This window comes from Aedes aegypti, chromosome 3 (genome assembly GCF_002204515.2).
Source record: "Aedes aegypti strain LVP_AGWG chromosome 3, AaegL5.0 Primary Assembly, whole genome shotgun sequence".
In the NCBI taxonomy this organism is placed as follows: Eukaryota; Metazoa; Arthropoda; class Insecta; order Diptera; family Culicidae; genus Aedes; species Aedes aegypti.
This window is the reverse complement of record NC_035109.1, coordinates 60374221-60387125: the sequence shown is the minus strand read 5'-3', so window position 1 is coordinate 60387125 and position 12905 is coordinate 60374221. Positions and strand designations below refer to the sequence as shown.

Here is a 12905-nt window from a genome sequence, read left to right as displayed (position 1 = left end):
TGAATTTGTGACGGAGTTCTGAGAATAATTTTCATAAAATCCTAAATACTAATAGGTTCAATGACAGAATTTAAGAATAATCCAGGTCTAGGCTGACGAAATTCCGAGCACAATTCTCACAGAATCATCGGCAAGATTATCAGAGAATCAAATATCTAATTTAAATCACGTCAAAAAAAAATTCACACCTCACCCGACTAATAGAATAATCAGTCTATGTAAATAATTTCTGGCGTTCAGTATCATGAGGGCGTAACTGCAATGATCGATTTCTCTTAAACTAATAACTTGGCCGGGTAACAGATTTTGAAAGCTATTTTTGATTCAATGGATACTACTCATTGTCCTTCGTCATACTGCATCGAAAAATGTTGTGAAAATCGATTGAATTTCGTGTACTAATACAAAGAGAAAATCGACGAAGAGAAATTGACCATTACAGATACGCCTGTATGATACTAAACGCGAGATGTGGTATTATTTTCGACTACTTTCGTACAATTGAAAAATTCTTAAAAGTGGGGGAGAAAAAAGTTCAGGTTATCCCCATTGCATGGATTAGTTCGAGCACCAGCAGAACACCGAAGGAACTCGGTCGAAGACTTAGTTATCTACGGATTTAAGTTTACACTGTCTACTTTCGGGTAAAATATTGCCATTCACCTTTTAAACTTACGATATCCTCTCAAGTATCCTCTTAACACTTCACTAAAGCACTAATGCGTTCAGTGGAAACGAAAAATCAGTTGAACCAGAGAAAACAAGGTCAAGGGGCCTTCCTTAGCCGAGTGGTTAGAGTGCGTGGCTACAAAGCAAAGCCATGCTGAAGATGTCTGGGTTCGATTCCCGGTCGGTCCCTTGACTTCTCTGGGCATAGTATATAATCGTACCTGCCACACGATATACGAATGCGAAAATGGCAATTTAGGCAAAAAAAGCTCTCAGTTAATATCTGTGGAAGTGCTCATAAGAACACCAAGCTGAGAAGCAGGCTCCGTCCCAGTGAGGACGTTAATGCCATGAAGGAGAAGAAGAGAAATCGTCTTGTTTTTTATCCATCTAGTAAAGCCATGCAGATTCATAATAAAAGTTAATCAAGTTGCTAATTTCAAACGCTTTTCATTGACCTAAAAGACGATAAATAATAAAATAATTAAACAAGAAAAAAATTGTTTTTTTCTGTTTTCAAAGCTGAGAATAAAGAATCCTGACGTTTCAATGACAAAGCTCGCTTTGAATTTGCAATAAAGAAAATTATAGTGTAGGCAATGATTATCAGAAGGTAGTGATTTAAATTGTATGGCATGCTAGCGTAAAAAGCTGGAAAGGTTAAATTTTCTAAGAAAGCATGAACAAAATTTTTGAAGCAGTATCAAGGAAAATAGGAGATACTGGTTCAAATCCCAAAGTCCTAAGCAATTATTTCGCAGGAAATTCTAGAAAAATTTATTGAATATTTGAAAACTTCCTTGTAAAATTTAAAGTGGAATTTATAGAGTAATTTGAAGAAGTAGCATGATACAATATGATATATTTTAAATTCTTGATAGAACCCAAATTAAAACAAGGTTATCACTGAATTTTTTTTCCTCATAGGCTCATTAATGGATCCAAAATACATGTCGTCCGTTTCAAAATTTACATCAGGATAGAATTTTTTACCAGTAGACAATGGTCAGTATAGTGAGTCGAAAAGGTTCTAAATTTATTCTTAATCGTAGATATTCATCCTTTAATGTTTGACTTTTATCGAAATAATTTTGAGTAACCTGAAGTCAATTGACTCAATGGTCAGTTTGAACAAATTGAGATGCAACATTTTGAAAAAGAATGTAATTGTTTTGCTGGGCATCGATTCCAGTGCGCTAAATAGGGCACGTTAATCAACTATGCCACATGACCGATAGCGATTTAACAGCACAGTCCCCCAGTCTAAAAGTTCAGTCTGTCTCTCTTTCACAATTTTGTATCTCCTTCTTAGATGTCCAATTCAACATTTTTAAACGTGTCTACGAACAACAGTGAGAAACAGTGTGTGACACAAGAATGAACATTATGTCTTATTACGCCTTCTGAAATCTCTCCCAGTATTTTTGTGGGTGTTTTTTTTTTCAATTGCGCATCTACTAGGATAATAGTGTCATCTTGAATCATTTTATAACTTTGTGTCTTGTTGATTTTTCGTCTTCTCAATTTAATATCTGCTTGCCATAAAATCTGCTCAATATAATTTACTTTAAAGTATTAAGACACAGCTAAGTATTAGATGAAATTATGTTACTATTTGCTGCTTTATATTCAAACTATACATCATTTATCATTTTGTATATTCTATCAACCCATTAGTTCAACCCCAATCAAATTGAGTTCAGTAGCATTAGTTTAAATCTTCTCTCATTCTCACTTTCTGCCTTTTTTCCGGCTGTTATCGGGCTTATCGTCGATTTTGCCGATATACCTACTTACCATTGGACTTGTCCCGTTAACCATTCACACATCAAACGAGACAGTAAAACCATATAATAGAGTTGTCAATCTCGGCGCACCGATGCCGATGTTCGTGAGGAAAGGATTAGCTGATGTTGGTTTGACAAGCAACCAACCAGCAGAAGACCGTTTCGCAGCCTGCAGCATGATTCATGAACTCAAAGACTTAAAGACGGTCGTCGTTGACTATTTTTCTTCGCTGGCGCAGCGGTTATTAGAGTTCGTTTCTCGGGAGACTATAGAGAGCATTGATCACATGATTGATTTGATCCTCTTGCAGAGGATCATCCGATGCAATTTATGTGCATTCAAGTATGTTAACCGATTTATTTTATCGACAGGTAAAACCACCAAGCTTCTCATTTTCCTCTTTGATGAGCGCTAGAAAATACAGTCCATTAAAAACCGCAACCCGTAGGCGTCTTTCGATGAATAGCTGCTAATTTACAGTGACAGTTGACAAACCGCCCCGTTTGAGTAGAACGTGGAACTGTGACAATACTGGAATAAGGGATTTGGAAAACGCATTGAAATGTTTAACAAATGAACAAGCACGAGAGACATGTCTACATACAGATGAATAAAAACCATCCCAAGTAACCAGTAAGCACGATAATGCGGCACGGTAACAGCATTATATGCGCATATAGGGTAATCATTTGATGCTTGTCAGTTTTATATACGCATATAATGCTATTATAATGCCAGAAAAGGCGAAATAGCGTGCCATTATAATGCGAAGATATAGCCGTGCTTCTCGGCATCACTAGTGCTGATGTAAGACCACGTGAGAAACGTCAGTTGTTTTCGCCAGGTTTTTCGGGCGAATATTTTGTGCTTTCGCGTACGCAGCCAGAGAGCTTTCGCGTATGCGGCCAAGCAGCTGGTACACGAGGTAAATAAATAAATGAATGAAAATGGAAACCTCGAATAGTATGCAAAATGTAATAAAATGATTGAGATAGTACTTCTCCGTATCAGACTTATTCATTTTGGTGGTTTTAATCCTTTTGAGGACTTGAAATTGCCACATATTGATCCTTGTTTTATGATGATGAAATTCCTCATTTTGCGTCTCGAACCTGCGACACCTGTATTGTTGAGTTGTTGAAGTTCTGCTCCTTTGCTCATTCGCCCACATAAGATGAATAGTATTGGAAAGAAAAGTGACCAATTTAAACCACCACTTTTCCCCGTCATAAAAGCTGCAATTGTAGTAGTGAGAAGACTTATGTTTGACTCCCTCTCACCACTATATGTAAACACAAAGCACGTGGTATATCTGTCAAAACACTGGATGGCATTTAAACAGGCCCTGTATGCGAATATAGAGCCAATATAGTGCTTATTTAATGCCCGTATGCAACAGGCTTAGAAGCATTAATGATGCTGTAATAGGGTTTCTATGCAGCGGAAGTGCTGTTATAGGGTGTGTAAGCATTTGTGGTGCTATTATAATGGATGTACGCATTTATGATGCTGATTAAGGGCTTATTATTAGTGCTTATGGTTACTTGGGCATAGACCAATGCCATTGCATTTTATAACATTAAAATATCTTTTTATGAATTAGATAGGGAATTCGTAAATTGAATCAGTTCGTATAAAGAGAAACTTTAGTTCGCATCCAGATTTGCCTTTTGGAGTCTACTTGTAAGAAATTCAGGTTTTGTTACTTGAAGAAATTATTCTTTTTTAATGTGCTAAGCATATTAGTTATTTATATGGTTCTCATTCAGGCTTGAATGTGTGCAAGTTAAATTCTTCTTGAAAATCCTCGATATTTAAACATTTGATTCTAACCAATATATTACCAATAATATGTTATATGCATAATTTCATAGGTCAAACACGTTTGAACCAAATCTCAAGGCACAAGTTAAAACACATCACAATCTTTCCACGAATCTTACCATTCCAATACATGATTGCCCATTCATCTTCTGAACTTAATTTACGAGCTTCGTTATAAAAAGGTACGTAAATTGAGTTCAAATAGAAAAATACTTTGCGTAAAAAGAGGCTTAAGTTTACTAAGTTGTGAGAACAAATCACAAGCAAACCAAGCCTAATTTAAAACCTCATTTGCTTCCTACAGTTCGTTCCGCAGAAAATTTTATGATAATCCATCAATAATAAACTGTTTTCTATCTCTTGTGTGTCCCCTCGGTCACGCCTTTCGCAGGTTTATTTACACATCATCTGGAGAATGCTGCGCTGGTCATACCACGGAAGGTAAACCAACGGGGAGAGCTAATATCGCACCAGTTAACACATAATCATCATCATCATCGACGTGGACGTGAAGATCAAAATAAAGCACGACAGATTGAACGCGGTGTTTTCGACGAAGAGAACAGTGATGATGAAGTACCTCATCATCGTCGTATACGACGCAGTCCTGGGATCAACGGTGACACAGAAGATGGAACATTACACTATCATGTCGACGTCGAGGATCAGACGTTGCATTTGGAACTGGAGTGAGTATCAATTTATTCATCAGGAGGATACAATTTACATGGAATGATAAGGCTTACTTACTTACTTGAACGACACATCGAAAATCTTAAATGATTTATGAAATGTTGATAAAATTGCATTTTGAGGCTATGTCTTTCAATCTTTAAAAAAAAACTTAAAGAACGGAAACACAGCAGCATCAGATGCAAGAAGAAATCCTTCTTTGAGATTTCCAGACCCGCCTCTTTCTTCTCCATATTTTTTGTCAACATTTTTGAAAATTTGTGTGGATCGTGGTCTTTTCCTCGATTCAGTAACACCATCCCTCTTCTCGTTTTTCTTCCTCTTTCTTGCATTACATCCCGACTGGGACAAAGCCTGTTTCTCAGTTTAGTGTTCTAATGAGCATTTCTACAGTTGTTAACTGAGAGCTTTCTCTACCGAAGGACCATTTTGCGTATATCATGTGGCATGTATGAAGATACTCTATGCCCTGGGGGTCAGGAAAACTTCCATCCCGAAAAGATCCTCAATTAGTGAGTATCGAGTTCACGTGCCTCAGCCTGCTTTTGCTGAATTGCTGCGCATTCCTAAGACCTATTAAATGTAGCACATAAACACTTCTTACTGCCGAATTTCATTAGAATCGGTCGACAAAAAACCCCCTTGACAGAAATTCTCCTATTTCGTGCAAAAATCACCAAAAAATAAACAAATAATTCTCATTTTATTTACATTATTTAAATATTAGAACAAAAGTAGAACAATCTAGAAAATTGTCTTATTCGTGTATAATTGTCCTCTGGATCAATTAAAACTAGATTGTTGCTTACACTTCGGAAAATCATCACCCGCTTAATCACACGCTAAGAAACAACTCACGACGGAAATCCCTCACGTCAGATTGTCGCCAGAGGCGCACACGAGCAAAGCAATTCTTTCTCCTCGACTAGAAACGATCGACAATACACTGTCCAGCAACAGCGGTTTCACATTCATGAACCCATCGATCATTTGCTCTCACGTCACCCCATCACCATCATCATCACCGGAGTGCAACAAAGCTCATCATCATGTAAGCGCCACACCGTCCGGTCGTCCGGTCGTCGTCGTTGCTGTCTGTCGATGATCGGTTGACTGGCACAAACCGCGGCGATCTTGATTCTTGAGAACGAGTTATTTTCCACGTTCGCTTTCGCTCCCTCCTGTGCTCTGGTCGCGCACGCCCCAGCAGCAGTAATAAGGGAGCCACAGGCACCTATCATCTCGACTCCTCGCTCTTGCTCTTGGCACCCGGCCGGCGCGGCGGTGCACTATGGGGCAGCAACCTACTTCGGTTGGTCAAAATCTTTAGCGCTCTGGGAATGCGTCCTAGATAGTGAATCAATTCTCAACCGACACGGAACAACATTGACATTGACCTTCTCTATTGTTGTCACAACAATTATTCCGCAACAACAGTTTATCTTGAACAGAATATAATAATGATTGCTCATCGCATGTGTAGCGATTTTCTACACACTGCTATGTATTGCAATTTTCCAAAGCTTCCTTCGTGTTGGTTAACATTGCTACATTATCAAATAAATCAAAAAGTCAACCATAACCAAAACAAAATTTAAAAAAAATGAGTTTAATATTGAGCTGTCTTAACAAAAAAAGGACTATAGTTACAGCAAACTACACAAGAATATTGGAAACTATGAGGTAAGCTTCAATAATACGTTATAAATTGCCTCTAGATAACCATAGATATCTTCAGGCACTGAAATACTTAGTGTGGTTTCCGCTTTATTGTCAATATTTTTCTAAATTTTCAAAACTGTAAACTAAAGTAAAATTATTGAAGATAAAAAGTTAAAACCAGACTTGATAATACTCATTACAGAGCTCAGTAGCATGGTTTAGAGCAGCGTGCTGTATTTGCCTCGCCTGTTTTTGCAACGAAAAGTGAACGAGGAAGATGCGACACAAAACACGACGGAGGAAAATTCCAACAAAAATGAGTGCCATGACAACTACGCGAGGCTTGTTTTTCGGACGAGTCACTAAAGAACTCTTTTACAGTGTGAGTAACAGTGAGCATAGAAGCAAGAGAGAATGAGTACCAGAAAAAAATGCTCGCATTTCGATCCACTTTCACTCGAACCGTTTGAGGGTTCGTGATCTGAATTTGGAGTTCAATTTACTTCTCAGAAATATCTCGAAATCGCCTAAAAACATCTTTCAGCAACATCTAATGTAAAAAACTTGCCCATTTTTTACCGAAAAATGTCACAAAAAAATTGTACTTCTCGATATGCATCATAATTCTAGTTATTTTATTTAGTTTGTTGTAATAGCTGTGTTAATGTTAAACAATAAATCTTTTTTTTTAAATCGAAATAAATTAGTTTTGATTTAACGGAATCGCTTGCTAATGGTTATTGAAAGTATACGACCTTAGTTTGGGAAACTATTACTGTTTGAAATCAATTCAATCTTTTGATATCTATTTTACAAAGTTTTTCAATGCAATGCTTTTGGCAAATGTTCCGAAAACCTATGGTCTTAAATCTTCGTGAATGTCACTATTTTACATTGGCTAAAATATTAACGTCCCATAAAAAAATATGAAATTTCCATAAAAAATGCAAAATTTGCCAGTAAAGAAACAAGGGTAAAATCAACAGAAAAGTTAAAAATTTCCATAAAAAAATAAAGAAGTGCATAAAAACAACAAAATTTTCCATAAATAAAAAAATTTTGAGCAATAAATAGATTCAAAAGTGCAGTAGAATCGACAATAATCTCACTAAAAAATATCGAATTTTACATTTAAAAACCTCAAAATGTCCCTATTTTTTTCACAAAAAGCAAGAAATAATTATAAATTTTCCACAAAAAAAAGCCAAAATTTGCAATAAATAAATAATAATTCGCCCACAATAAATCAAAAAATTCCATTCAAAAAGATCAATAGCAGTAAATGCAAAGTTGCAATAAACAAACCCAACTGAGCAATTCAAAATGACAATCAATACATGAAAATGTTGTGGAAAATTCCAATATTTAAGTAAAACTTTCCATAAAAATAACGTTATTTTCCAATAATGTGTAATAATGTGTGTAATAGATTTCATAAATTTTCAGTCAAACTGAAGCATTATTTTCTCAATTGGAGCTAATTAGTCGTCGTATGTAGATGAGTTGATTAACGATTCCCGATTCAGGAACCAGAGTTGGCGAAGGTACATTAGACGAGTTTAGCACAACAAGGTAAGTCTCTTTTCTTCGATAGGTTTCTCTACTGAGCTAGTGGCGAGTGATTTTAAACATAATACGGAAATTCACATTCATCTTTGGTGTAACTGCCCACAGCAGTTGCAGAAATGTGTATACTTCGATTGATGAGTTTTTTCCTAAATATTTTTTTTTATTTGCCTACGAACATAACGCTTTTTAAAGTATCTTCTAATAGGTTCATTTTAAGATCTAATGGGTTGTCTCAGTACTACAAATATGGTTAAGCATGCTGTAACGCTACTTTTGTACCTCATCACCCACTTCATGCAACTACGTCAGTGGTCTAACAACATTTAGCGCGCTCGGCAAAGTTCCATCATGCCGCATAAAGTGTTGCCACAAATGATGCTTAGTTTGTAAACACCAGTTCCCTGGCTGGTGGGGCATGAGAGCATAAGCTTCTACCATCAATGTAGTTGGACATAACCCAAGCAGTGACATAAGTGTTCCTAATATTGGATGATTAGATATCCCATGTTCCATGTTTCATTTCAACTTTGCCGAAATAATTAAAATTGTAGCGCCTAACGATGGGGTGTATTAAAAAACATTTTTTTTGTGATTTTTCGAAACCTCGCCACCCCTTCCATGTATGATTTTTTGTATGAAACATTATTTTTTTTCTATATGGTCAATCTCCCCGCTCACCCATCCCCTAAATTCTTACGTAATTATTTATCGAACGAATGCAATTACTACATCTACATACGACGACTAATTAGCTCCAATTGTGAAAACAATGCTTCAGTTTGACTGAAAATTTTTAAAATCCATTACACACATTATTATTCATTATTGGAAAATAACGTTATTTTTTATGGAAAGTTTTACTTAAATATTGGAATTTTCTACAACATTTTCATGTATTGATTGTCATTTTGAATTGCTCAGGTGGGTTTGTTTATTGCAACTTTGCATTTACTGCTATTGCTCTTTTTGATTTTTTGAATGGAAATTTTTGATATATTGTGGGAGAATTATTATTTATTTATTGCAAATTTTGGCTTTTTTTGTGGAAAATTTATAATTATTTCTTGCTTTTTGTGAAGAAAATAGGGACATTTTGAGGTTTTTAAATGTAAAATTCGATATTTTTTAGTGAGATTATTGTCGATTCTACTGCTTTTTTGAATCTATTTATTGCTCAAAATTTTTTTATTTATGGAAAATTTTGTTTTTTCTATGCACTTCTTTATTTTTTTATGGAAATTTTTAACTTTTCTGTTGATTTTACCCTTGTTTCTTTACTGGCAAATTTTGCATTTTTTATGGAAATTTTATATTTTTTTATGGGACGATTAATTGTCTGCCTTTTACATTTGAAAAACGCGTTTGACCGGTTTTGTATTTATATATTTGATAAAACGTATTTAGTCATCTGAGTTTGAAACTCTGTTCTTAAATTGTTTGCTTTAAAGTTTTAGCATAATTTTGTTATTCCATCGATCATATGATTCTCTTTCATTTTTCCATCGCTACGGCTTATGACGGAATCGTAAACCTGATCATTTTTAGTGCATTATCTGATCGTTAGTCCGTTTTCGACGCCTTGGTTTATGCCGATTGTTCCGGTGCGAATTTACATTGTATGCTTCCTGTACTGATGATTTTTACGGCTGGCTTGTAAGGCCTGCACCAACCCCTTGTCTCGCCGGAGGATCATCGTGCACAGCACTGTTTAGAGTCCCACGCTGGCACTAGGACGATGATCAGCCGCTCCTAACATGGAGAATAGACGCTGTTTTTAGCCGCTCATAACATGAAGAACAGACGCTCTGATAAGCTACACCCTCAGAAGAGAGGAGCCCTCCTTCCCTGTCAGCATTCGACCAAGGTCCCACTAGGGTTGGTTACCCGATCTTCCCTACGGTTACTTCAGGGCTGGCATCTCCTCAGTGAAAACAGAAAAACACAAAGAGCGCGCTCTTTGTGTTGATCATGAATTTGAGTGCAGTGCGACAGCTACACTTTCTCACTGGTTCTTACCTCTTTGACGCCTCTTTGTGTTTCTGCTCTCGCTGCAATGCATCCTTCGACACAAAGTGTTGATGGAAAATGGTGAACACACACTCTTTGTGTGGCTCATTGAGTACCAACCGAATGCTTCTATAGGAGCTTCTATTGGAATATATGGGAGAATTGTTGGAACGGGACCGACGAGTAGGTAACGGAAATCGATGTCCGATGTCATTTTGGAATCCAAGATGGCGACTTCCGGTTTACAGAAATCCCTTCAAACCCTTGCAATATGGGTATTTTTGGAACGGGACCGACGAGTAGATGCCGGAAATCGATGTCCGTTGTCGTTTTGGAATCCAAGATGGCGACTTCCGGTTTGTGAAAATCACTTTGAGCCCATGCAATATGGGTATTTTTGGAACGGGGCCGACGAGTAGATGACGGAAATCGATGTCTGACGCCATTTTGGAATCCAAGATGGCGACTTCCGGTTTGTGAAAAGCGCTTCAAACCCATGCAATATGGGTATTTTTGGAACGGGGCCGACGAGTAGATGACGGAAATCGATGTCCGGTGTCGTTTTGGAATCCAAGATGGCGACTTCCGGTTTGTGAAAATCACTTAAAACCCATGCAATATGGGTATTTTTGGAACGGGACCGACGAGTAGATGACGGAAATCGATGTCCGGTGTCGTTTTGGAATCCAAGATGGCGACTTCCGGTTTGTGAAAATCACTTAAAACCCATGCAATATGGGTATTTTTGGAACGGGACCGACGAGTAGATGACGGAAATCGATGTCCGGTGTCGTTTTGGAATCCAAGATGGCGACTTCCGGTTTGTGAAAATCACTTTGAGCCCATGCAATATGGGTATTTTTGGAACGGGGCCGACGAGTAGATGACGGAAATCGATGTCTGACGCCATTTTGGAATCCAAGATGGCGACTTCCGGTTTGTGAAAAGCGCTTCAAACCCATGCAATATGGGTATTTTTGGAACGGGGCCGACGAGTAGATGACGGAAATCGATGTCCGGTGTCGTTTTGGAATCCAAGATGGCCACTTCCGGTTTGTGAAAATCACTTAAAACCCATGCAATATGGGTATTTTTGGAACGGGACCGACGAGTAGATGACGGAAATCGATGTCCGGTGTCGTTTTGGAATCCAAGATGGCGACTTCCGGTTTGTGAAAATCACTTAAAACCCATGCAATATGGGTATTTTTGGAACGGGACCGACGAGTAGATGACGGAAATCGATGTCCGGTGTCGTTTTGGAATCCAAGATGGCGACTTCCGGTTTGTGAAAATCACTTTGAGCCCATGCAATATGGGTATTTTTGGAACGGGGCCGACGAGTAGATGACGGAAATCGATGTCTGACGCCATTTTGGAATCCAAGATGGCGACTTCCGGTTTGTGAAAAGCGCTTCAAACCCATGCAATATGGGTATTTTTGGAACGGGGCCGACGAGTAGATGACGGAAATCGATGTCCGGTGTCGTTTTGGAATCCAAGATGGCGACTTCCGGTTTGTGAAAATCACTTAAAACCCATGCAATATGGGTATTTTTGGAACGGGACCGACGAGTAGATGACGGAAATCGATGTCCGGTGTCGTTTTGGAATCCAAGATGGCGACTTCCGGTTTGTGAAAATCACTTAAAACCCATGCAATATGGGTATTTTTGGAACGGGACCGACGAGTAGATGACGGAAATCGATGTCCGGTGTCGTTTTGGAATCCAAGATGGCGACTTCCGGTTTGTGAAAATCACTTTGAGCCCATGCAATATGGGTATTTTTGGAACGGGGCCGACGAGTAGATGACGGAAATCGATGTCTGATGCCATTTTGGAATCCAAGATGGCGACTTCCGGTTTGTGAAAAGCGCTTCAAACCCATGCAATATGGGTATTTTTGGAACGGGGCCGACGAGTAGATGACGGAAATCGATGTCCGGTGTCGTTTTGGAATCCAAGATGGCCACTTCCGGTTTGTGAAAATCACTTTGAACCCATGCAATATGGGTATTTTTGGAACGGGACCGACGAGTAGATGACGGACATCGATGTCTGGCACCAATTTGGAATCCAAGATGGCGACTTCCGGTTTGTGAAAATCACTTTGATCCCATGCAATATGGGTGTTTTTGGAACGGGCCGATGATTAGATGACGGAAATCGATGTCTGACGCCATTTTGGAATCCAAGACTTGTGAAAATCACTTTAAACCGGATTTCGCCATCTCGGATTTCAAAATGGTGGCAGACATTGATTTCCTCCATCTACTCGTCAGTCCCGTTCCAAAAATACCCATATTGCATGGGTTTGAAGGTATTTTTGCAAACCGGAAGTCGCCATCTTGGATTCCAAATTGGTGCCAGACATCGATTTCCGTCATCTACTCGTCGGTCCCGTTCCAAAAATACCCATATTGCATGGGTTCAAAGTGATTTGCACAAACCGGAAGTCGCCATCTTGGATTCCGAAACGACACCGGACATCGATTTCCGTCATCTACTCGTCGGCCCCGTTCCAAAAATACCCATATTGCATGGGTTTGAAGCGCTTTCCACAAACCGGAAGTGGCCATCTTGGATTCCAAAACGACACTGGACATCGATTTCCGTCATCTACTCGTCGGTCCCGTTCCAAAAATACCCATATTGCATGGGTTTGAAGGTATTTTTGCAAACCGGAAGTCG

The 12905-nt window shown here is 38.4% G+C and overlaps 1 protein-coding gene across 1 annotated transcript in view; it reads left to right on the top strand.

The window, feature by feature from the left end:
• Positions 1-12905, top strand: part of LOC5566567 (A disintegrin and metalloproteinase with thrombospondin motifs 12) — a gene marked incomplete at its 5' end in the record, with an annotated part of 109827 nt that overhangs the window by 11890 nt on the left and 85032 nt on the right. The window contains one exon of the mRNA XM_021848901.1: positions 4673-4970. Within this exon, the coding sequence (XP_021704593.1) occupies positions 4673-4970 (298 nt within the window). The remainder of the gene's footprint in view (positions 1-4672; positions 4971-12905) is intronic.